The sequence below is a fragment of the Cervus elaphus genome, chromosome 19, assembly GCF_910594005.1.
Source record: "Cervus elaphus chromosome 19, mCerEla1.1, whole genome shotgun sequence".
NCBI lineage: Eukaryota > Metazoa > Chordata > Mammalia > Artiodactyla > Cervidae > Cervus > Cervus elaphus.
Genome location: NC_057833.1, coordinates 80448164 through 80472895, shown reverse-complemented (window position 1 = coordinate 80472895; position 24732 = coordinate 80448164). Strand labels below are relative to the sequence as shown.

The following is a 24732-nucleotide window of genomic DNA, read 5'->3' as shown; positions in this document are numbered from 1 at the left end:
GGGTGCTGCTTTCACTTTGGCTCATCCTCTTCATTCTTTCTGGAGCTACTTCTCTGCTCTTCTCCAGTAGCATATTGGGCACCTACTACCCTGGGGAGTTCATCTTTAAGTGTCATATCTTTTTACCTTTTCATAGTGTTCATGGGGTTCTCCAGCCAGGAATACTGTGGTTTGCCATTCCCTTCTCCAGTGGACCGTGCTTTATCAGAACTCTCCACCATGTCCCGTCCATCTTGGGTGGCCCTACATGGCGTGGCTCATAGTTTCATTGAGTTAGACAAGGTTGTGATCTATGTGATCAGTTTGGTTCTGTGATTATAGTTTTCATTCTGTCTCCCCTCTGATAGGTAACAGGACTGTGCAAGCTTCCTAATGGGAGGGACTGGCTGTGGGGCAAACTTGGTCTTGTTCTGATAGGTGGGGCCATGCTTAGTAAATCTTTAATCCAATTTTCTGTTGATGGGTGGGGCTGTGTTCCCTCTCTGTATAAATAGTCTATATTTGTTATCAAAGTTAGAATTGGAATAAGCTTTCAGATTTTCACTCCAGCATATTCCCTGAGGTCAGGCAAGAGTGATAATGTTCCTGTAAATGTCTTTCTTATAGATGTTTTAAGAATGACAATTCTCATTTTATTATTTCAATTTTCAAGCACCAGAAACTTCAGGCATTTTTTTTTTAAGTATGGCATTGTAGGGACCAGTGGTAGAAAAATTAGATCACCTCGTCAGTATCTCTAACTTAAGCACTTACACCTTGTATGTCAATTTATGTCATCAATGTGATGTTTTAAGCCATCAAGTTATTCTGCCTTTTCAACTTATTGAAACTCATTTGCTCTTAGAGATATGAATTCTTCTAAGCATGATGACTGACCTCTCTCTCCAGCCTATTATTTAGAGGTAAACATATTATGGGGTCAATAACCAAGCATAATTTTCCCTGAGTTTTCCTGGTAAAACTGAGACCTGGAATTTTTGGGGCTCTTCTATTTGTCTTATTTGTCAAGGGTACAATCACATACCTGGATTATATTTTATAACATTTCTCAGAGCCTCCAAAGCCATTTCAACTCTTGGCAAGCGGTCTCCATGTTGCTCTGACTCCACTTTTGCAGCATGAGTGATAGCCATGAAGGTGTGAAGGTACTGGGCCTGGGAACCTATATAATCCAAGAGACTTGCAGCAAATGCTTTTGGAACCTAAATCAAGTAGAAAAATAGTTAAAAACATTTGTGTCCTTAGAAATAACCTATAACAAAAACCCCACAGTAAAAGCAACAAAGAAACATCTCAAGTCACGGAAGTGATTAAATTATACAGACACATGAAAATACCTATGCATTAAATGAGGACTGAGGAGAAAAGGGATAAAACTCAACTGCATTAGAAAGTGTTTATCACTGTTGGTCCAAATCCATTAGAAATCTGCTATACTCCCATCAGTAACGTAGCATAACAACTCTGAGGTAAGAGTATGTCTTTACTTTACTGAGAGAATTGTTAATATGATATATAACTTCTATAAATTGGTTGCATTTTTACATTTAAAAATTATATATATTAGATTATAAATTCAAAAGGAAGTTTTCAAAGAGACTTCAAAAATCACTAAACTCATTCTGCTAAGCAGCTATTTTTATATATTATTCTGTGATAAATAACATACATCACAGTTTCGTAAATTCCTTTTTCCAAGAGCAAACTCTAAAACAAAGTCTCACTTCTTTCTTACTTACAAACCAATCAACCACCAAATCTTTGTCACCCCCTCCAAAAAAAAAACTACAACTGAATTTTCCTACATGATCCCCAAGAACTAAGGAAAGAAAAGATTATTTGCTTCTGGAAATGATTAGGGGTCATCACAAGAAATGACCTGATGTGACCCACTCATCTAAAAATTCTCTTTGCACTCCCCTTCTATTTTCTTAATTTCTTTTAAAAACTGGCCAGAGATAGACTACTGTCTGGTGGTCTGACATTTAACATGATAGAGTGAGTATGTAAAAGGCCTCCACAAGAGACAGCAGAGCTGCAGGCATATATACACAATACAGTGGAGTAGCATTATGCATAAAATATAAGAAATAGCTGGGAAAGGAATAAATTCTTACTCATGAATCCATTAAATTCCCCAATATTCAAAATAAAGTCGCATAAGTTATCAATGGGTCACCCTATCACATACCCAAGTTAGTATAAAATATTTGGCAAAAAGCAGATATTATTTCAATGTATACAGTGTGAATAAACCAGTAGCTTTTAATAACAAATGATCAAAAGTTACAGACAAAATCAAAAGTAGAGAGCTTACCTCAAGTGGGAAAGTAGGGACTTCATTATAGACCCTGACAAAAATCTCCCCTACAATAAGTTCTTTGGCATGATCACTGTAGACAAATTCTGCTCCATAAGTTTTGTCACAGTCACCCTTTGAAAAAAGAGAAAACAAGTTGTTAGATATAAATCAGAATTACTAGTGTGTAGTTTATAAATCTATCCATATTCAGTTTAATAACTTATCAGATAAATAACTTCAAAGATCCATTCATTTTTCCATAGGAGAAAAATGTGGTGGGATACACATCACAGCACTTAATATAATTTTAACATTTGTAATTAGTAATATGGACTAATATGGACTAATCTGGAAAAGTCATGAATGCGTGAACGTGTGCTTAGTCACTTGGTCGTGTCTGACTCTTTGTGACCCTTTGTAGTGTAGCCCGCCAGGCTCTTCTGTCCACGGGATTTTTCAGGCAAAAATACTGGAATGGGCTGCCATTTCCTCTTCCAGGGGATTATTCTAACCCAGGGATCAAACCTGTGTCTCCTGTATTGCAGGCAGATTCTTTACCCACTAAGCCACCAGGGAAGCCCCTAATAGAGTTATGTTATATATAGGCAGAGAGTTATATTGTTTTTTAGTCCAAATTTGAAACTCATTTTAAAATTTCAAAAGATCACTGAGGTCAGCCAACGAAGTATCTTAGACCTAGTGTTTATAAGCAAGTATGACATGTGGCTCTCCTCTCAGCAGACATTTGGCCTGGTCAGATATAGGGTGATAGAATTAAGAGATGAACATATCTGAACTGGTTTTAAAAAGTAATACATTAAGTGATAAAGTACAGGAAAACAGGGTCTCTGAATTAAAAAAGCAAGGTAATATATCAGTTGACAAATCAAGAATAATTTCCATTTAAGGACAAAGAAAAAGAAAAATAGGAAAGAAATAGCCCCAAGAAGATTTTGGTTAAAATTGCATAAAATTTAGGTTGGACTGAAATAATATGTAAAAGTGTATAATAAATTGTAAAGAAAAGTGAAAGTGAAAAGAAAAAGATAGGAAAATAGGAAAAAAATAACCCTAAGAAGATTTTGGTTGAAATTACATAAAATTTAGGTTGGACTGAATATATATAATAGTATAATAAATTGTAAAGAAAAGTGAATGCTCCTCTGTCCATGGGATTCAGGGAAGAATACTGGAGTGGATCACCATTTCCTTCTCCAGGGGATCTTCCTGACACAGGAATTGAACCTGGGTCTCCTGTATTGCAGGCAGATTCTTTACCAACTGAGCTACGAGGGAAGTGGGGATAAACTGTAAAGGGCTAAACAAAGAAAGAATGACATTCTCTCTCTTCTGGTAAAAAAAACAGATGATATGTAGAAATCTGAGACTGGTTCTTCCTAGCTCTGCAATTCTCAAAACTTCTATCAATGAAGAGCTCTGAGTGACTATCATGAAATGAGTGGTAAACCAAATTTTGCATAATCCAAGACACTCAGTGATGGTTACCCTTTAATGAAGTCCAAACTCACAAACATAAATGTCTTCTAAACCATCAAGATTCAACCATCTAGTTATGTATTATCCAGGCCAACTCCTTATCTCCCATTGTACTCTCTGTCTTTTGACTTTTTCATGACTTACTACCTTCTCCACTAGAAGGTGGTAGGATGCAAGAAATTATTAACTTACTTTTTTAATCATGCTTTCCTGTTGAGATTCAAGAAATTCAAGTAGTTCTGCTCTTGTAGAATTGTTCCATATCAAATAGGGGCTCTCTGTGTTACTATTAAGCATCTTCAAAATCTATAAGACAGAATATTAGTGTTTCATAATATTTAGGAAAAATATTGAAGTTATCATTCATTAAAATTGTCTATGACACACCAAGCACTGTAATAGGAACCTTAAGTACAATGGGTTTGAATAATTTTAACAAGTTTGAAAATATAATGTTTACCATTCTGCAGCTGAGAAAAATCAAGACTTCTCTGAGAAAGATCAAATTATTTGTCCCAGATCTCACAACATTTAAGTGGTGAAACTGGAATTCAAATTTGAGTCTGTTTTCACATCTCATTCTTAACATTTGCTCTGCTTTGCTGAAAATCACACATGATAATTTATTAAAGCATTTTATAAACAGTAAATGTAAGTTTAAAAAGAATACCATATGACCTTTACATACATATACTTGAAAACAAAATCTAAGTCTTTATGAAGCATACTCCTAGGAAGGGAAGTAGAACTTACGGGCAGAGATTCAGTTCCAATTTTCTCAGCCAAACCCTGATTCAAGGATGAATTCAATAGTTCTGCAGACATAGCTTATGCCTGCTTAGCCATCTAGAATGCTTTCACTTTGTGTTGCTCTACTTGATTTTAAGTGCTCTACTTGATTTAACTCTCCTTTAAATGTTTTTCTGTGGGGAGGGAGAGTGGGGGTATGTGTCTCACGGCTTGCAGGATCTTATTTCCTCAACCAGGGACTGAATCCAGGTCCTTGACTCAAATCCAAGTCCTAACCATTGGACCATCAGGGAATCACCTAAGTGTTTTAATAAGAAGTTTTTACACTTTACACTTTCTGAGCTTTGTGCCAGGAGGAAAGAAGGGAGTTATCATCCCTGGATGTATAGAGCTGCTATCATCAGCACAAAGACAATAACCAAATTTCTTAGTTGACAGGACAAGCATATGAGCATTTTCAATTTTTAGGTTTCTGAGAGCAATCAACATTGTTATGTTTCTCTACTATGTAGAGGATCTTGCAATATTTGTCAAAACCCAGGCTAGCTCTGAAGCACATACCTCAGTAGCACTAATCACAGCAAGTTTTCTAGCAACATAGGGGGTCAGCATGCCAGCTAAACTTTTCCTTATGGTTGGATTTTCTGGTGTTGCTTGTTCTTCAGGCAGATAACCTCCAAGGCGACTTAGAGCTCGGACACTCAGTTTGGCAAGGCTGTTGGCTACTTCCTGTTACAAAAAAATTAAGACATTAAGTTATTAAAATAGATCTCTTATCTTAAAGGCAACAGTACATTTATGGAATCAAAACAGTATGGAAGATATTAAGGAAGAGAAAGCCAAGAAAAAGAAACAAAAAAGGTACCGAAGTCCCCAATACTAATGTCAAGAGTTTATGAAAAGTGAAAGTCAAGAGAATTCAGTACCACCAAACCAGCTTGACAACAAATGTTAAAGGCACTTATATAGTTAGGAAATACAAGAGGAAAAAAAAAAAAAATCTGAAAAAAAAAAAAAAACCAAAAAACCCAAACAATTAAGAAAATGGCTATAGAATCATATATATCAATAATTACCTCAAAAATAAATGGATTAAATGCTCCAACCAAGACACAGACAGTTGAATGGATACAAAAACAAGACCCATACATATGCTGCCTAGAAGAAACCTACTTCAGACCTAAAGATACATATAATGATGGAAACTGAGAGGATGGAAAAATATATTCCATGCGAATGGAAACCAAAAGAAAGCTGGAATAGCAATCCTCATATCAGACAAAGTAGACCTTAAAATAAAGAATACCACAAGACATAAGGAAGGACACTACCTAATGATCAAGGGATCAGTCCAAGAGGAAGACATAACAATTGCAAATATCTATGCACCCAACATAGGAGCACCTCAGCACATAAAACAAACACTAACAGACATAAAGGAGAAACTGACAGTAACACAATAATAGGAGGAGACCTTAACACCCCACTTACACCAATGGACAGGTCATGAAAACAGAAAATTAATAAGGAAACACAAGTCTTAAATGATACATAAGACAAGATGGGTCTCATTGATATCTTCAGGACATTCCATCCAAATACAGAAGAATATACCTTCTTCTCAAGTGCAAAAGTGAACATTCCATTCTCCAGGATACACCACATCTTGGGTCAAAAATCTAACCTCAGTAAATTTAAGAAAACTGAAATCATATCAAGCATCTTCTCTGACCACAATGCTATGAGACGAGATATCAATTACAAGAAAAAAAATGTAAAAAACACAAACATATGGATATTAAACAATATGTTTCTAAATAACAAACTGGTTACTGAAGAAACCAAAAGGCAAATCAAAAAATTCCTAGAAACAAATGACAAGGAAAACACAACTCAAAATCTATGGGTTGCAGCAAAAGCAGCTCTAAGAGGGAAGTTTATAGCAATACAATCCTACTCAAGAAACAAGAAAAAATCAGACAACCTAACTTTATACCTAAATAAACTGGAAAAAGCATAAAAAACCCAAAATTAGCAGAAGGAAAGAAATCATAAAGATCAGAGCAGAGATAAATGAAAAAGAAATGAAAGAAACAATAGTAAAGATTAATAAAACCAGAAGATGGTTCTTTGAGAAGAGAAACAAAATTGACAAACCTTTAGCCAGACTCATCAAGAAAAAAGAAAAGAATCATATCAACAAAATTAGAAATGAAAAAGGAGAGGTTACAACAGACAGTGCAGAAATATAAAGGATTATAAGACTATTATGAACAACTATATGTCAATAAAATCAATAACCTGGAAGAAATGGACAGATTCTTAGAAAAGTTCAATCTTCCAAGACTGAACCAGGAAGAAATAGAAACTATGAAAAAGCCAATTACAAGCACGGAAATAAAAAATGTGATCAAAATTCTCCCAAAAAACAAAAGCCCAGGACCAGATAGCCTCACAGGTGAATTCTATGAAACATGTAAATAGCTAATGCCTATCCTTCTAAAACTCCTTCAAAAAATTGCAGAGTGAGGAACTCTTCCAAACCCATTCTATGAGGCCACCAACACCCTGATACCAAAACCAGACAAAGACAACACACAAAAAAGAAAGCTACAGGCCAATATCACTGATAAACACAGATGTTAAAATCCTCAACAAAATTCTAGCAAACCGATTTCAACAACACATTAAAAAGGGCATACACCATGATCAAGTTGGGTTTATTCCAGGAATGGAAGGATTCTTCAATATAGGCAAATCAATCAATGTGATACACCATATAAACCAATTGAAAGATAAACATGATAATTTCAACAGATGGGGGAAAAGCCTTTGACAAAATTCAGCACCCTTTTATTATTAAAACTTAAAAAAATGGGCACAAAAGGAACTTACCTCAACATAGTAAAGGTCATATATAAGCCCACAACAAACATTATTCGCAATGGTAAAAAACTGCAAGCATTCCCCCTAAGATCACAAGACAAGGGTGCCCACTCTCACCCCTAGGATTCAACATAGCTTTGGAAGTCCTAGCTATAGAAATCAGAGAAGAAAAAGAAATAAAAGGAATCTAGATCAGAAAAGAAACGTAAAGCTCTCACTGTTTGCAGATGACATGATACTGTACACAGAAAACCCTAAAGATACTATCAGAAAATTACTAGAGCTAATCAGTGAATTTAGCAAAGTCGCAGGATAGAAAATCAATGAACAGAAATCACTTGTGTTCTTATATACTAACAATGAAAAATCAGAAAGAGAAATTAAGGAATCAACCCCATTCACCACTGCAACAAAAAGAATAAAATATCTAGGAATACGACTACCTAAGGAGACAAAAGAAATGCATACAGAAAACTCTAAGACACTGATGAAAGAAATCAAAGATGACATAAACAAATGGAGAGACATTCCATGTTACTGGGGTGGAAGAATCAATATTGTGAAAATGACTATACTACCAAACAATCTACAGATTCAAAGCAATCCCTATCAAATTACCAAAGGCACTTTTCATAGAACTAGAACAAAAACTCTCACAATTCATATGGAAACACAAAAGACCCCGAATAGCCAAAGCAGTCTTGAGAAAGAAGAATGGAGCTGGAGGAATCAACCTTCCTGACTTCATATTATACTACAAAGCTACAGTCATCAAAACAGTATGATACTGGCACAAAAACAGAAATATAGACCAATGGAACAAGACAGAAAGCCCACAAATAAACCCACATACCTATGGGTACCTTATTTTTGACAAAGGAGGTAAGAATATACAATGGGGAAAGATAGCCTCTTCAATAATTGGTTCTGGGAAAACTGGACAGCTACATGTAAAAGAATGAAATTAGAACACTTTCCTAACACCATACACAAAGATAAACTCAAAATGGATTAAAGATCTAAATGTAAGACCAGAAACTATAAAACTCTTAGAGGAAAACATAGCCATAACACTCATGACATAAATCAAAGCAAGATCCTCTGTAAGCCTCCTAGGGTAATGGAAATATAAACAAAAATAAACAAGTGGACCTGATTAAACTTAAAAGCTTTTGCATAGCAAAGGAAACTATAAACAAGATGAAAAGACAACCCTCAGAATGGGAGAAAATGATAGCAAATCAAACTATGGACAAAGGATTAATTTCCAAAATAAACAAGCAGCTCGTATAACTCGAGGTCAGAAAAACAAACAACCCAATCAAAAAATGGGAGAAAAGACCTAAACAGACATTTCTCCAAAGAAGACATACAGATGACTAACAAACACATGAAAAGATGCTCAACATCGCTCATCATTAGAGAAGTGCAAATCAAAATTACAAGGAGATATCACCTCACACTGATCAGAAAGGCCAACATCAGCTAGAGAAGGTGTGGAGAAAAGGGAATGCTCTTGTGCTGTTGGAAGGAATGTAAATTGATACAGCCACTATGGAAGATGGTATGGAGGTTCCTTAAAACACAAGGTATAAAACCAGCATGATTCAGCAATCCCACTCCTAGGCATATACCCTGAGGAAACCAAAATTGAAAAAGACACATGTATCCCAATGTTCACTGCAGCACTATTTACAATAGCTAGAGCATGGAAGCAACCTAGATGTCCATGGACAGATGAATGGATAAAGAAGTTTTGCACATACACACAATGGAATATTACTCAGCCATAAAAAGGAACACATTTGAATCAGTTCTAATGAGGTGGATGAACCTACAGCCTATTTTACAGAGTGAAGTAAGTCAGAAAGAGAAAGATAAATACCATATACTTAGAAAAGGCAGAGGAACCAGAGATCAAACTGCCAACATCCACTGGATCATCGAAAAAGCAAGAGAGTTCCAGAAAAACATATATTTCTGCTTTACTGACTATGCCAAATCCTTTGACTGTGTGGATCACAATAAACTGTGGAAAATTCTGAAGGAGATGGGAATACCAGACCACCTGACCTGCCTCTTGAGAAACTGACCTTCCTGCAGGTCAGGAAGCAACAGTTAGAACTGGACATGGAACAACAGACTGGTTCCAAATAGGAAAATGAGTATGCCAAGGCTGTATACTGTCACCCTGCTTATGTAACTTATATGCAGAGTACATCATGAGAAATGATGGGCTGGAAGAAGCACAAGCTGGAAATCAAGACTGCCGGGAGAAATATCAATAACCTCAGATATGCAGATGACATCACCCTTATGGCAGAAAGTGAAGAGGAACTAAAAAGCCTCTTGATGAAAGTGAAAGAGCAGAGTGAAAAAGTTGGCTTAAAGTTTAACATTCAGAAAACTAAGATCATGGCATCTGGTCCCATCACCTCATGGGAAATAGATGGGGAAACAGTGTCAGACTTTATTTTTTTGGGCTCCGAAATCACTGCAGATGGTGACTGCAGCCATGAAATGAAAAGACGCTTACTCCTTGGAAGGAAAGTTATGACCAACCTGGATAGCATATTAAAAAGCAGAGACATTACTTTGCCAACAAAGGTTCATCTAGTCAAGGCTATGGTTTTTCCAGTGGTCATGTATGGATGTGAGAGTTGGACTGTGAAGAAAGCTGAGTGCCGAAAAATTGGTGCTTTTGAAGTATGGTGTTGGAGAAGACTCTTGAGAGTCCCTTGGACTGCAAGGAGATCCAACCAGTCCATCCTATAGGAGATCAATCCTGGGTGTTCACTGGAAGGACTGATGCTGAAGCTGAAACTCCAATACTTTGGCTGCTTCACACGAAAAGTTGATTCATTGGAAAAGACCTTGTTGCTGGGAGGGATTGGGGGCAGGAGGAGAAGGGGACGACAGAGGATGAGATGGCTGGATGGCATCATTGACTCTATGGGCGTGAGTTTGAGTAAACTCTGGGAGCTGGTGATGGACAGGGAGGAGTGCTGCGATTCATGGGGTCGCAGAGTTGGACACGACTGAGCGACTGAACTGAACTGAACTGGACTGAACACATATATATGGAATCTAAAAAGATTGTACCGAAGAATTTATTTGCAAGGCAGCAGTGGAGAAACAGACATAAAGAACAGACTTATGGACACAGAAAAAGGGCAGGAGAGGGTGAGATGTATGGAGAGTACATGGAAACTTACATTACCATATGTAAAATAGATAGTCAATGGGAATTTGTTGTATGTCACAGGGAACTCAAACAAGAGCTCTGTACCAACCTAGTGGGTAGGGTGGGGAGGGAGATGGGAGAGAGGTTCAAGAGGGAGGGGACATATGTATACCTATGGCTGATTCATGCTGATGTTTGACTGAAAATAACAAAATTCTATAAAGCAATTATCCTTCAATTAAAGAATAAAGAATTTAAAATAAGAAAATGATTAAAAAAAAGTTCACACATTACAGTTTATTCTTCTATTTATATGAAAGACAGTCAGGATCTATGTAGTCATTTATATCTAATATAGTAACTTGTAGATAACTGGAAGAAGCACCCTGGGGGATAGGGTGGGGAACAAAAGATGATTAAGTAGATCTGATCACTAGAGGCACATATTCACAATATGAATAATGAATAAGAAAGGAGTGACAGAAAAAATATCTGTAAAAATCAGTTCTCAATTATTTAGGCAAACAAGCCTCAACAGCACTGTTATCACTTCCCTGTGATATACAACCATAATTCCGTAATCATAAAGGTGATTCTGAGTAATCAAGAAAAGATTAAGTTATGCTCAGTATATACTATTGCAAATCCCACTGTCTTGAATCCTTCTGGGATAAGTAGTTAAGATAAAAAGATCTGGGGCTTAAAGAACAATAAACTTAATAATCCTGAAAAATGGTTTATGCCTTGAGGACTCCAGATAGCTAGGGCTTTGCATTAATCTACAGTTTGGGTTCAAATTCAGTGTTAAAGTAACGTTCAAGTTACCTGCTGGTTTGTTTCTTCACTTTTCTGAATACCACTCTCTTCCAGGGTGTAGTCATAATTAAACAGATAACCAAGCAGATGCCACAAAATTCCAGCTTGCAATAGGTGTGTCTGTAGCCAGAAATCCACAGCAAAAGAGCTGACACATTCTACTCCAAGGGCAGCCACTCTTGGAATACTCTGAGAATAAAAATAATGGAATTAAAAAAAATAATAATGGATTTTTAAAAAAGCTCCCAAGAGAAACAGACTGTGAATTTATGACAAGCTATTTAACTAACTTATTGTATGTGTGTTTACCTCCTCTAATATTTTCTATTCTGGCTTATAGCTGAATCCTGTATCTTTTAAAGCCTAAAATTAAAGTAACCATGTGACAAGACACAGAATTACTTTTTTAAAGAATTAATTTGAAAACTGAAGTATGGTTGTTTACAATACTGTGTTAGTTTCAGGTATACAACACAGAGATTCAATTTTTTTGGAGATTATATTCCATTATAGGTTAATACAAGATATTGGATATAAGTCTTTGTGTTATACAATTGGATAACAAATCCTTCCTATCTATTTTATGAATGAAAGTGAAAGTCACTCAGTCATGTCTGACTCTTTGTGACCCCATGGACCATACAGTTCATGGAATTCTCCAGGCCCAGAACACTGTAGTGGGCACCGTTTCCCTTCTCCAGGGGATCTTCCCAACCCAGGGATAGAACCCAGGTCTCTCACATTGCAGGCGGGTTCTTTACCAGCTGACCCATAAGAGAAGCCCAAGAATACTGGAGTGGGCAGCCTAACCCTTCTCCAGCGGATCTTCCAGACCTAGGAATCAAACCAGGGTCTCCTGCACCGTAGGCAGATTCTTTATTGACTGAGCTATCAGGGAAGCCCACTTTATGTTAGCAGTTTGCATTTGTTAATCCCGTTTTCCTAATTTGTCCCTCCTCACCTCCCTCTTCCTTTTCTTTCTGGTAACTGTAAGTTTGTTTTTTATGTCTGTGAGACTGTTTCTATATATGTTTATATATATATGTACAGTTATATACATAACTGTATATATGTTTATTTGTATTATTCTTTAGATTCCACATATAAGTGTTATCATACAGTGCTTGTCTTTGACTTGTTACACTAAGCATAATATTCTCTAGGTCATTAACACTGCTGCAAATGGCAATATTTCATTCTTTTTTTATGGCTCAATAACATTCCATTATGTGTGTCTATTTGTGTGTGTATATACAGTGTGTGTGTGTATGTGTGTATAAGGGAAGGGAAGTCGCTCAGTCGTGTCCAACTCTTTGCAACCCCATGGACTGTAGCCCACCAGGCTCCTACATCCATGGAATTTTCTAGGCAAGAGTACTGGAGTGGGTTGCCATTTCCTTCTCCAGGGGATCTTCCCAACCCAGGGATCAAACCCGGGTCTTTTGCATTTCGGGCAGACGTTTTACCGTCTGAGCCACCAGGGAATCCCTGTGTGTGTGTATACACATCAACTTAAGCCAACCGTTTGTTGATGAACACCTGTGTTGTTTTCATGCCTTGGCTATTATGAATAGTGCTATGAACACTGGGTGCACATATCTTTTCAAATTAGTGTGTTCAGTTTTCCAGATAAGTACCTAGGAGTGGAACTGCTGGATCATATGGTAGCTCTGGGGCTTCCCTGGTGGTTCAGGCAGTAAAGAATCTGCCTGCAATGCAGGAGACCCAGGTGCAATCTCTGGGTCAAGAAGATCCCATGGAGGTGGAATGGTTACCCACTTCAGTATTCTTGCTCTATTTTCAGTTTTTTTAGGGAACCTTCATGATGTTTTCCATAATGGCTGTACTACACCAACTGACATTCCCAACAACAGTATACAAGGGACCTCTTTCTCCATATCCTCTCCAGCATTTATTATTTGTAGACTTTTTGGTGCTAGACATTCTGACCAAAGTGAGGTGATACCTCAATGTGGATTCAATTTGTATCAGAATTACTATCTTTGAAGCCAATTAGTGTTAAAGACGTGAGAATACTGTTTTGTTTCACTTCTTGTAATTTTAAAAACAGTGATAAGGCTTTAGTAGCAAAGCATGTGTCAGTGATCTTAAGGGTATCAATGAAGCCTTTACTGTAGGTATACAGATTTATTTCTTTATACCAGCATTTCTATTCTTCTTAGTTAGTTAGTTAAGTCACTCAGTCGTGTCCGACTCTTTGAGACCCTGTGGACTGTAGCCCACCAGGCTCCTCCGTCCATGAGATTCTCCAGGCAAGAATGCTGGAGTGGGTTGCCATTTCCTTCTCCAGGGGATCTTCCCGACCCAGGGATCAAACCCAGGTCTCCCGCATTGCAGGCAGACACTTTAACCTCTGAGCCACCAGGAGACTTATTCTTATTAGACATATCTAAGTATGTCAAGTAAACATAATTGGGGATGTGTTTTCATCAGATTCCTTATTTCTAGGTACCTCAGCCCAGGATCAGCAAACTAATCCTATTCTATTCCAACACAACTGTCACTCTGTCACCAGAGAATCTCTTTCCTTCCCAGTCACTTTTCACATCACCCACAGTCAAGTTCCCTAAGCAGTGTTGGACTGGGAAGAACAGCAAGCTCTCAGATCCCTATGGCCTTTTAACCATGCAGTGACTTGACTCTTAAGTTTACATAATCTTTTACTTTCATTAGACTGATTTAGTTTAGTCTTCTCTCTTGCTTTCCTGCATCTGTTCAAATGTTCAGAGGAACCAACTTCCATCTAGACATGTCACTCTTACCTTATTCTTTGTGGGCCAGCCCAGGAACAAAGTCATCATTTATAGCAAGGAGTCAGTGAAAAATGTTTTTAGAGATCCATGTCATTTACTTGAAAATAATTTTAGGAAAACAGCTTATTTATAAATTGAGGACTGGCTACTTGACAAGAAAACTCATTGCTGACTGGATCCAGAAAGCAGTAAACATAACGTCTACCTTGCCGAAGTAGAGCACCCGACAGAGATCCCTGATGATGCCAGGCATTTCTGTAATTTTCTCTCGGCATTCTTCAAACTGAGCAGCCACACTATAGCATCTGCTTATGTGTCCACACACCTGCAGATAACACAACAGAGTAAAAAAAGGTCACATGTACATTCCTGTTTAAGACAGTGGAAATCAAATGAGCAGAGATTCGTAATAATGTTTAATGATATATATGACACTCCAAAATTAAACAGAACATTTCTATTGAATTATCAGTATTTCTGGTTAAGATACCCTATAGATGCAGGGTTGGCAAACCATGGCCACTATACGGCCAACAGGCCAAGTCAACCATGATCTGTTTTTGTATGGCCAGGAAGCCTTATCTTTTACATTTGGAAAGAGTTGTAAAAGTCACAAATAAAAACATGCAATAGGATTTCCCTGGTGGTAGTGGACAAGAATCCATCTGCCAATGCAGGGAACACAGGCTTGATCCCTGGTCCAAAAGATTCCACATGTTGTGGGGCAATAAAGTCCATGTGCCACAACTACTAAGCCTGCTCTCTAGAGCCTTCCAGCAGCAACTACTAAAGCCCGTGCACGCTAGCACTGGAGCTCAGCGACAAGAGAAGTCACTGCAATTAGAAACCTGTGCACCATGATAAAGAGAAGCCCCTACTCTCTGCAAGGAGAAAGCCTGTGCTCTGCAACAAAGACCCAGTCCAACCAAAAATAAGTAGTTTAAAAAATAATGCAACAGACTACATGTAACCTGAATGTCTCAAATAATCACCCTCTAGCCCTTTATAAAAAAAGTTTGCCAACTTCTGGATTAAAGTATTTTTGCCCTGAATTCTAATAATGTACTATACTTATTAATAAAAATAAGGATGAAACTCAAAAGCCTATACTGAATTGTTTAATATTCTAAATTTTGCTGGCATACACAAAAGGTCAAAAAGATGCATTTTACAGTGATCTTAATGTTCCTGATAGATCTTCTACCAAAGAATTCAACAGAAAAGAAGAAAATGAAAGCACTAGGTATGGGAGTGGGAAGTAAAGAAGGAATTAAGGAAGGGGATGGAAGATAAGTGAAACAAAAATGGAAAAATTACAGATGTTTGAAACTGGGTAAAGGGGACATGGGATTCATTATATCACTCTGTATTTTAAGGGAAAAAAATTAAGCCAACAGATTACATATGATTTAGCACAGTGCTTATTAAAGTGTGATACACACACACACACACACAAAGTGTGATACACAGAATAACAGCATCAGTATTATCTGGGAATTTTGTTAGAAAAGCATATTCTCAGGCCCCTACCCTAGAATTTCTGAATCAGAAACTTTGGGCAGAGGACCTGGGAGGCAGACCTCAGCAATCCAGGTTTTAATGAGCCCTCAAAGTGATTCTAAAACAGACCTAACATCTGAACTACTAGTCTAGCGTAACTTTCTTGGAATAGTGTGTTTCAAGCCTTACCTGTACTGACATGTCACCTGGTTTACTAGAACGATTCAAGACAGCCACACAGCGACTAAATGCCTCTTGTAACACCTGCACAGAAAGAAGTCTGCCATTAACTCTCAAAGTTTGAAAAGCCTTCTCTGCTAGGAATAAAACATTAATTAACCTTCTAATATTAGAAACTTGGCAAGTAAGTGTTAGCTCAATTAACATTTGTTAAATAAACAAGTAAACAAAGAACCCTGCAGTTTTTTAAAAGCATCCTACTACACTATTTTGCAAGTAATATTAAGTTCACCAAATTTGAATCCAATATTCTCCAATTCATGTTATGCAATAAGGCTCCACTTATTTTAATTTTGGCATTAGAATATAAAGAACATGGTTATCTGTTGCGATAAATTAAAGAAACTCTATCAACTGTATTCGTACTTGGTGAATTCTTTATTACTAAGAGACGGTTTGCCTAAACTAGCTTTAAGACAAGGACAAAGATCATTCCATATTACCTCAATTCCATTCTCCCGTCTAAGCTCTTCAGCATTGAGGGCTGAGCAGTTAACAGTATGGAAAGCCAGCTCTGCAGCAGCAGGCAACAATGGTGATTCTTTTGAGAAAAGGAGGTCATCTGAAGTTTCCATTGTTATAGTCCTAATTAGCATGGGGTATCCTGCATATTTATAAGGCTGTAAATCTGAAATAATCATGGTTTTAAGTTAATTTTTAATTACATTGTCAAAAAAAAAAGATTAAAACAGTCAACATCTTAAATGTTTCCTAATTCTAGTTTATATAAAGAAATTAAACTGAGTACAAACCCCTTGGATCTTTTCTACTAGCAAACTTGTTTGGTTGACTTCTCTAAAATGTTTCTACTAGAAAGAGTATTTCCTGGTAGATTAAAACTAAACTTTGTGTATAGTGGTTTTGATCCTTCGTAGAGTATCTACTTTCTGTATGGTCCACATGATCTTTATAACTTTTACCTTCTGAGAATGACCAATAATCTACTTTAAATTAATGCATTTTTAAGACAGCTTAAAAAAAAAAAAGCCCCTTGGAACTGGTCCTGGTAGTCCTAACACATACATACATAAGAAAAAGAGTGAATGAATTAATGTTAAGTTCTATTAGGTGAGGACCCCCTACCCCAGAACTTACTGAGTATAAACTCCCTTTGTGAAAAGTAGAAGACAGTGTGAAAAAAAAATTCTGATCTTGATAATACATAAAAATGAGCTACAGCTGCACTATGGTGGCTTAAATAGTTATCAGCCAAAAAACAACCGTTTGAAAAAGACTGCTTTAAATTCATTCTTATTAGTGATAAATGTCATTTAACTAAATGTTTTACAAATGCTTTTCTGTTGAGTTTATATGCAACACTGAATCAATTAATCACTGCTCTAATGTCCAAGCTGCTCAATCCCCATGATGTCCCCTCCGGATAAACTGGAGTCCTATTTATCTTAAATTACCCAACACTCCTGCTTATCTCAGATCTCTCATTATTCTCTCTTTTCTCCCATTATCCTACAGAGCAAATGGGTTTCCCATTTTATGCGTAAGCCAAGTTTAGTTAGAAGCCAATGGACACCTGTTACACTGAACCTAAATCCAACCTCCCCAACAAAGTCTAAAAATTTTCAATGTGCTCCGAGCTTTCTGGCTACTACTGTTAGGCTACCACAAATCACCCTGAAAACAACATTGGAAATTCCCAATAACCTGTACCCTAAAATCACACGTATTTCATGTATAAAATTTTCAAAGTGTTCCACAGGATCAGAGGATTTTGAGAGCTACCACAGAAAATGAAGTGTGAGGGGATATATATGATCATTTGAAAAGTCTCTCACGTTTTTCAAATTTTTTAAAGATTTATTTATTTATTTAATTTTTTGGCTGTGGTGGGTCTTCACTGTTGCACACGGGCTTTCTCCAGTTGCAAAAGCAGTGTGCGGATTCTCATTGCGGTGGCTTCTCCTGTTCAGAAGCACGGCTCTAGGTGTAAGGACTTCAGTAGTCGCAGCTTACAGGCTCTAGAGCATGGGCTCAGCAGTTGTGGCACATAGGCTTAGTTGCTCCAAGCCATGTGAAACATTCCCAGACCAAGGATCGGACCAGTGTCCCTTGCACTGGAAGGCGGATTCTTAACCACTGGACCACCAAAAAAGTTCTGTTGCTTTTTAAAAAACAGAGCACTTTTGATGTTTTCAGCCTTTAGAGATTTATGGATAGGTGCAGTCTTACAAAAGACATGATGCTTAAATTCCAGGTCCATTTTAGATCTCATTTAACGTTTATTATTAAATGGCTAAAGATAAAACTAACCAAGCACCTCCACAGAATAGAAATGTCCTTTAAGAAGGAACAATGAAATCTCATTGAGAATGTAAACTATTGAAAAACACAGGCAAGAACTGGAAGGTATAAAATAAATGTTTTGGGTCTAACTACAGAAAACTACTCTTTTACTGTATTTCAAATGGAATTCCAAGAGTCTTCTGCATAAATAATTAGAAATCCATAGGAGGAAGGTCCAACAGGGAGGGGACATGTGTATACTTACGGCTGATTCAGTGTTATACAGCAGAAACCAACACAACATTGTAAAGCAATTATTCTCCAATTAAAATACATTTAAAAATATAATAATAAAAAAACGTATTAACCTCCTCCCCCAAAAGGAATAAGCGGCAGAAACAAGGAACATGGTAGAATTAGCTGAAGGAAAAATCATAACACATGCCTTACCTTCTTTATGACGGTTGAAGAGAATGCTCTGAGTTTTCAGAATTAAAATTATATTCTCTGGATCTGGTCCATCCATAATTTTCGCTGATTTGGTACATAAAAATTCATAGGCTTTATTTACCTTTTCAAACATATCCTGTATGTAACCAAAGACAATCAACCTTTAATTCAGAACATCTAAAATCACAACTTAGTACACTGATAGCTTGTATTTTACTAATAACTTTAGTTACTATTTTGTTGTTTTTTTATATTAAGGAATTCACTCCAACTGTAATTTAGGTGGTATACTTTTAGGATAAAACAACTTTTTTTCCCCCCAAAAAAGGTATTCAATGATCTCAATACCATTTACTGAAAATTTTTTCTTCACTGGCTTATTCCATATCCACTTCCTTCTCCAGGGGATCTTCCCAGCCCAGGGATTGGACCCGGGTCTCCCACATTGCAGGCAGACACTTTACTATGCGAGCCACCAGGGAAGCCCCCCCTTATACCGTACATGTTACATTAAGTTCATACACACCAGGTATAGTTTCTGAATTATTATAAAAATAGTTATTACGAGAGGTACTATTTTTTGAGCACTATGGCAGGCACTGTACTAAATGCTTTACATACATTATTTCACATAATTCTCAAAACACTATATAAGGTGTGTACCCTTACTAACCTCATTTTTAAGAAGATGTTACATAACTTGCCTAAGGTCACAAGCCCATTGCTGACAGAGGTAAGACTCACATCCATGTCTGACTCCTATATCCACACTCTTAATTACTATCTTATAATGTTCCTTGATCTATATGTTGATCTTTGTGCCAGTAGAATACTGTATTACTATTGTAGTTTTACAGAGTACTTAGTATCTGGTAGCTTAAGTGTAGAAATTTAATACTGATTTCAAAATTACTTCCTATATTGATTGTTTTCTTTCCTAGATGAATCTGAACTGCTTTAAGTTTCTCAAAAGATGTCCCAGGTTTTTGATTAAAAATGCCTTAAGTACATAAAAGTGATGTTTTTTCCAGTGCTATCTTCCTACTGAGGAATATTGACTATCTCTAATAAAAAACACTAGCCTTGAATCAGGGAAAACTACCTGAAGTTTCTAGCAACAAATTATGAGCACTAGTTTTAGTGGTCCTTACGTGATTTTATGAGTGCCCACTGGCATTAGAGTAGGAAGCCACAAAAGACAAGACCAGGGGATGCTGGCACCAGATGGCTTTAACTCTGAACCAAATTTTCTGTTTTCTCATTAATAGTCATAAGAAGCTGGATGTCATTAGAAAGAAATAAATCACCCAAAGCAATCTGAGTGGCAATGAATTAAGTTCACCCATCTCCTAGCTGTCTTCAATTACTTATGTGACAGCCCATTAGAGTTAATTTTCAAACAAACATGGGTAAGGGAAGAGAATAAAAACCCTAAGTTACTAGTCGTGCTTCCCCAGTGGCTCAGCTGATAAAGAACCCGCCTGCCAATGCAGGAGACGCCAAGAAATGTGGGTTTGATCCCTAGGTCAGGAAGACCCACTGGAGAAAGAAATGGCAACCTGCTAGAGTATTCTTTATTCTTGCCTGGAAAATTCCACGGACAGAGGAGCCTGGTGGGCTACAGTCCACGGATCACAAAGAGTCAGACACGACTGAGCACACACACACTAGTCAAAGAGCAGTCCTTTTGATAAAATGAGAGACTACCATTTATGCAAAAAACATGAGCACGTGGACCAGAAGTTAAGTTAACATATACTAGACATATATTATGAGGCAGACACTGGTGCATAAGTATATCTTTTCTCTACCTGAAACAGCAGTAGAAGAAAAGCCAAGTCAACCCCACGGCCCTAAATCCAAAGGCAGTACATACCCTCCCTTCTGGATTCTTGTCAGGATGATATTTCTGTGCAAGTCTGAAGTAAGCTTTTCTAATTTTGCTCTCATCGTGCCTGAAAAATAGGAAAATTGTTTCATGAATTGAAAAACATGCAAGAAAAATATTTATACAATCTTCTAAAATGATTATTTTAAGACCCTCACTTTTACTGTGTATGATCATATATTAGGCACCTAATTAAATCAGTAAGACTTAAGTAAGGTTATTCTTTTTTTAAATACATCTACTTTAATTGAAGGATAATTACTTTACAATATTGTGATGGTTTCTGTCATAAATCAGTATGAATCAGCTACTGGTATACACGTGTCCCCTCCATTCTGAACTTTCCTCACAATTCCTCCTCACCCTATCCCCCCTAGGTCTGCAAAGAGCACCAGCTTTGGGTGCCCTGCTTCATGCATCAAACTCTCTCTGGTTATCTATTTTACATATGGTAATGTACATGTTTCAATGTTATTCTCTCAAATCATCCCACCCTCTTCTTCTGCTGAGTCCAAAAGTCTGTTCTTTATATCTGTGTAGCCTTTGCTGCCCTATATGTAGGATCATCGATAAAGAGTATTCTTATGTATTATCTTTACCATTAAAAAAAAATTGCCTATACAAGGTTACCATATTCACTTCAAATTACAAAACCATATTTGGGGTTCAAATAACTAAGAATTATTTTTAAACCAACTTTTCAAAATGTCACTTCAAACTATAATTCTAACTTATTTTAATTTTCAGTTCAGTTCAGTCACTCAGTCATATCTGACTCTTTGCATTCCCATGGACTGCAGCACACCAGGCTTCCCTGTCCATCACCAACTCGCAGAGCTTGTTCAAATTCATGTCCATTGAGTCCACAATGCCACCCAACCATCTCATCCTCTGTCGTCCCCTTCTCCTGCCTTAATCTTTCCCAACATCAGGGTCTTTTCTAATGAATCAGTTCTTTGTATCAGGTGGCCAAAGTGTTGGAGCTTCAGCATCAGTCCTTCCAATGAATATCCAGGGTTGATTTCCTTTAGGATTGACTGGTTGGATCTCCTCGCTGTACAAGGGATTCTCAAGAGTCTTCTCCAGCACCACAGTTCGAAAGCATCAATTCTTCGACACTTAGCTTTCTTTATGGTCCAATTCTCACATCTATACATGATTACTGGAAAAACCATAGCTTTGACTATCGGGACCTATGTTGGTAAAATTTTAACTTTCAGCCTATACTTACAATGACTTCTAAACTGTTTTTTTCTATCATATCTATTCTTTTATAAAACTTCAAAGATTAATTAATAAATCTGTATTCTTTCCTATATGTCATTTACTATTCTAGACACACTGCTATCAAATGTCTTTCTCAGGTACAAGACAAACTGCACAAAGAAGGGGAAAGATGATATTGAAAATGACTCACGGTCCCTGTCCTTGAGGGAGATTAAGCAGTTCATAAGCATCATCTATTGACATTGTAGGTGGCTTCTTTTCTACTTCCTTCTTCCAAGCATCAAGGGTATCTTTTAGAAGCTTGACCTTAAAGACAGAATCAAAATTTATGTCTATTAAAGTAAAACTATTTCAGAATATAATTTGTAAGTTCTGGAATTGTTGTGTTATATTTACTTATACTGACATTTTAGGCTAAACAACAAACAGCTTTCTAAATACAAATAATCAAAATTTCCTTCTAGTATTGTTGAATGTTAGGTAGCAAAGTATTTGTTATGGGACTATTATTTTTTTAAAGTGGTATTGTAATTTTCTGCCAAATTTTGTCTCTCCTTTTAATTGTTAAAGAAACAGAAAGTATGGAAAACGTAGGAATTAGTAATGGATTGGCAAAAGTAAGAGTGTCCCAGGAAATAATGCAATGTTTTTTATGTGAACTCTCAGTTAATCTTACCAACCACCACATGAATAGCTGCTATTAGTAGTAAAAGCACTATTACCATACCTGAGGTTTAGAGAAGCCAAGCAATACACTCAATATTATGTTGTTGTTGTTTAGTTGCTAAGTCATGTCTAACTTTCTACAACCCTATGAATTGTAGCCCATCAGGTTCCTCTGTCCACGGGACTTCCCAGGCAAGAATACTGGAGCGGATTGCCATTTCCTTCTCTAAAGGGTTTTTCCTGACCCAGGGAATCAAACCGGTGTCTCCTGTACTGCAGGAGGATTCTTTACCAGAGTAACCTAGGAGGCCCACAAATAGGTGACCCACAAAGAGCCTGTCCAGGATTAGAAACTGGAACCTTACACACCCAAACTGACACTCATATCCTAGACTGATGAGCTATTAATGGCCGAACAAACTCAACCGCAGACTGCCTAACTTCAGCATCTGTGAGTTTAATCAATCTCTTATAAAGACAAGCTACCAAGCTATTATAATATGTAATTATATTATATAATTATACAGTCTCTTAAAAGATTAAGAAGAGGTGGCAAGAATACACAGAACTATGCAAAAAAAGGTCTTCATGACCCAGGTAAGTATGATGGTGTGGTCACTCATATAGAGCCAGGCATCCTGGAGCATGAAGTCAAGTTGGCCTTAGGAAACACTACTATGAACAAAGCTCATGGAAGTGACGGAATTCCAGCTAGGCTATTTCAAATCCTAAAAGATGATCCTGTTAAAGTGCTGCGTTCAATATGTCAGCAAATTTGGAAAACTAAGCGTGGCCACAGGACTGGAAAAAGGTCAGTTTTCATTCCAATCCCAAAGAAGGGTAATGCCAAAGAATGTTCAAACTACCATGCAACTGCACTCATTTTACCTGCTAATAAGGTTATGCTCAAAATTCTTCAAGCTAAACTTCAGGCAGTATGTGAACTGAGATTTTCCAAATATACAAGCTGGGTTTAGGAAAGGCAGAGGAATTTGTTGGATCATGGAGAAACCAAGGGAGTTTCAGAAAAACACCTACTTCTGCTTCATTGACTACACTAAAGCCTCTGACTATATGGATCACAACAAACTGTGGAAAATTCTTAAGAGATGGGACTACCAGACCACCTTACTTGTCTCCTGAGAAAACTGTATGCAGGTAGAGAAGCAACAGTTAGAACTGGACATGGAACAACAGACTGGTTTAAAATTTGCAAAGGAGCACGTCAAGGCTATATACCCTCATCCTGCTTACTTGACTTCTATGCAGTGTACATCATGCAAAATGCCAGGCTGGATGGAGCACAAGCTGCAATCAAGACTGCTGGGAGAAGTACCAACAACCTCAAATATGCAGATAATACCACTCCTAAAGGCAGAAAGTGAAGAGGAACTAAAGAGCCTCTTGATGAGGGTCAAAGGGGAGAGTGAAAAAGCTAGCTTGAAACTCAACATTCAAAAAACGAAGATCATGGCATCCAGACCCATCGCTTCATGGCAAACAGAAGGGCAAAGCAGTGACAGATTTTATTTTCCTGGGCTCCAAAATCACTGTGGACAGTGACCACAGGCATGAAATTAAAAGATGCTTGCTTCTTGGGAGGAAAACTATGACACATCTAGACAGCATATTTAAAAGCAGAGATATCACTTGGCGAACAAAGGTCCAAACAGTCAAAAATATGGTTTTTCCAACAGTTATGTACGATGTGAGAGTTGGACCATAAAGAAGGCTGAGCACCAAAGAACTGATGCTTCTGAACTGTGGTGATGGAGAAGACTCTTGAGAGCCCTTTGGAGAGCAAGGAGATCAAGCCAGTCAATCCTAAAGGAAATCAACCTTGAATATTCATTGGAAGGACTGATGCTGAAGCTGAAGCTCCAATACTCTGGCCGCCTGATGCAAAGAGCTGATGCAATGGAAAAGAACCAGATGCTGGGAAAAACTCAGGGCATGAGAAAGGGGGGGCAACAGAGGATGAGATGGTTGGACAGCGTTACCAACTCAATGGATATGAGTTTCAGCAAACTCCAGGAGAGGGTGAAGGGCAGGGAAGCCTGGCGCGCTGCAATCCATGGAATTGAATAGAGTCAGACACAACTGAGTGATGGAACAACAACAAATTCTGTTACATGTATGAAATTTGAGTTTGTTTTTGTCAGAAAAGATCAAGATTGTAAAGTCCTTTTATGCTCCCTGAAAAAACTGTCTTTCAGTTTAGGATTTACCCAGATACACCAAACTACACTCGAGTTATAGAGTGCTGAACTAAAAAGAACTATTTAAGAAATCTATTATCCTTCTTAGAAAG

The 24732-nt window shown here is 37.3% G+C and overlaps 1 protein-coding gene across 2 annotated transcripts in view; it reads right to left on the bottom strand.

The window, feature by feature from the left end:
- The window catches only part of DNAJC13 (DnaJ heat shock protein family (Hsp40) member C13), a 153312-nt gene that overhangs the window by 28969 nt on the left and 99611 nt on the right, over positions 1 to 24732 (bottom strand). For both annotated transcript variants that reach the window (XR_006335233.1, XM_043873864.1), the window contains exons 34-44: positions 21946 to 22061; positions 20517 to 20595; positions 18641 to 18776; positions 16393 to 16577; positions 15899 to 15973; positions 14415 to 14534; positions 11445 to 11624; positions 5111 to 5278; positions 3992 to 4105; positions 2318 to 2434; positions 1025 to 1202 (exon numbers count right to left, since the gene is read on the bottom strand). Coding sequence is in view for 1 of the 2 variants with exons in the window: in XM_043873864.1 (XP_043729799.1) it covers positions 1025 to 1202; positions 2318 to 2434; positions 3992 to 4105; positions 5111 to 5278; positions 11445 to 11624; positions 14415 to 14534; positions 15899 to 15973; positions 16393 to 16577; positions 18641 to 18776; positions 20517 to 20595; positions 21946 to 22061 (1468 nt within the window). In the remaining variant the exon portion in view is untranslated. The remainder of the gene's footprint in view (positions 1 to 1024; positions 1203 to 2317; positions 2435 to 3991; positions 4106 to 5110; positions 5279 to 11444; positions 11625 to 14414; positions 14535 to 15898; positions 15974 to 16392; positions 16578 to 18640; positions 18777 to 20516; positions 20596 to 21945; positions 22062 to 24732) is intronic.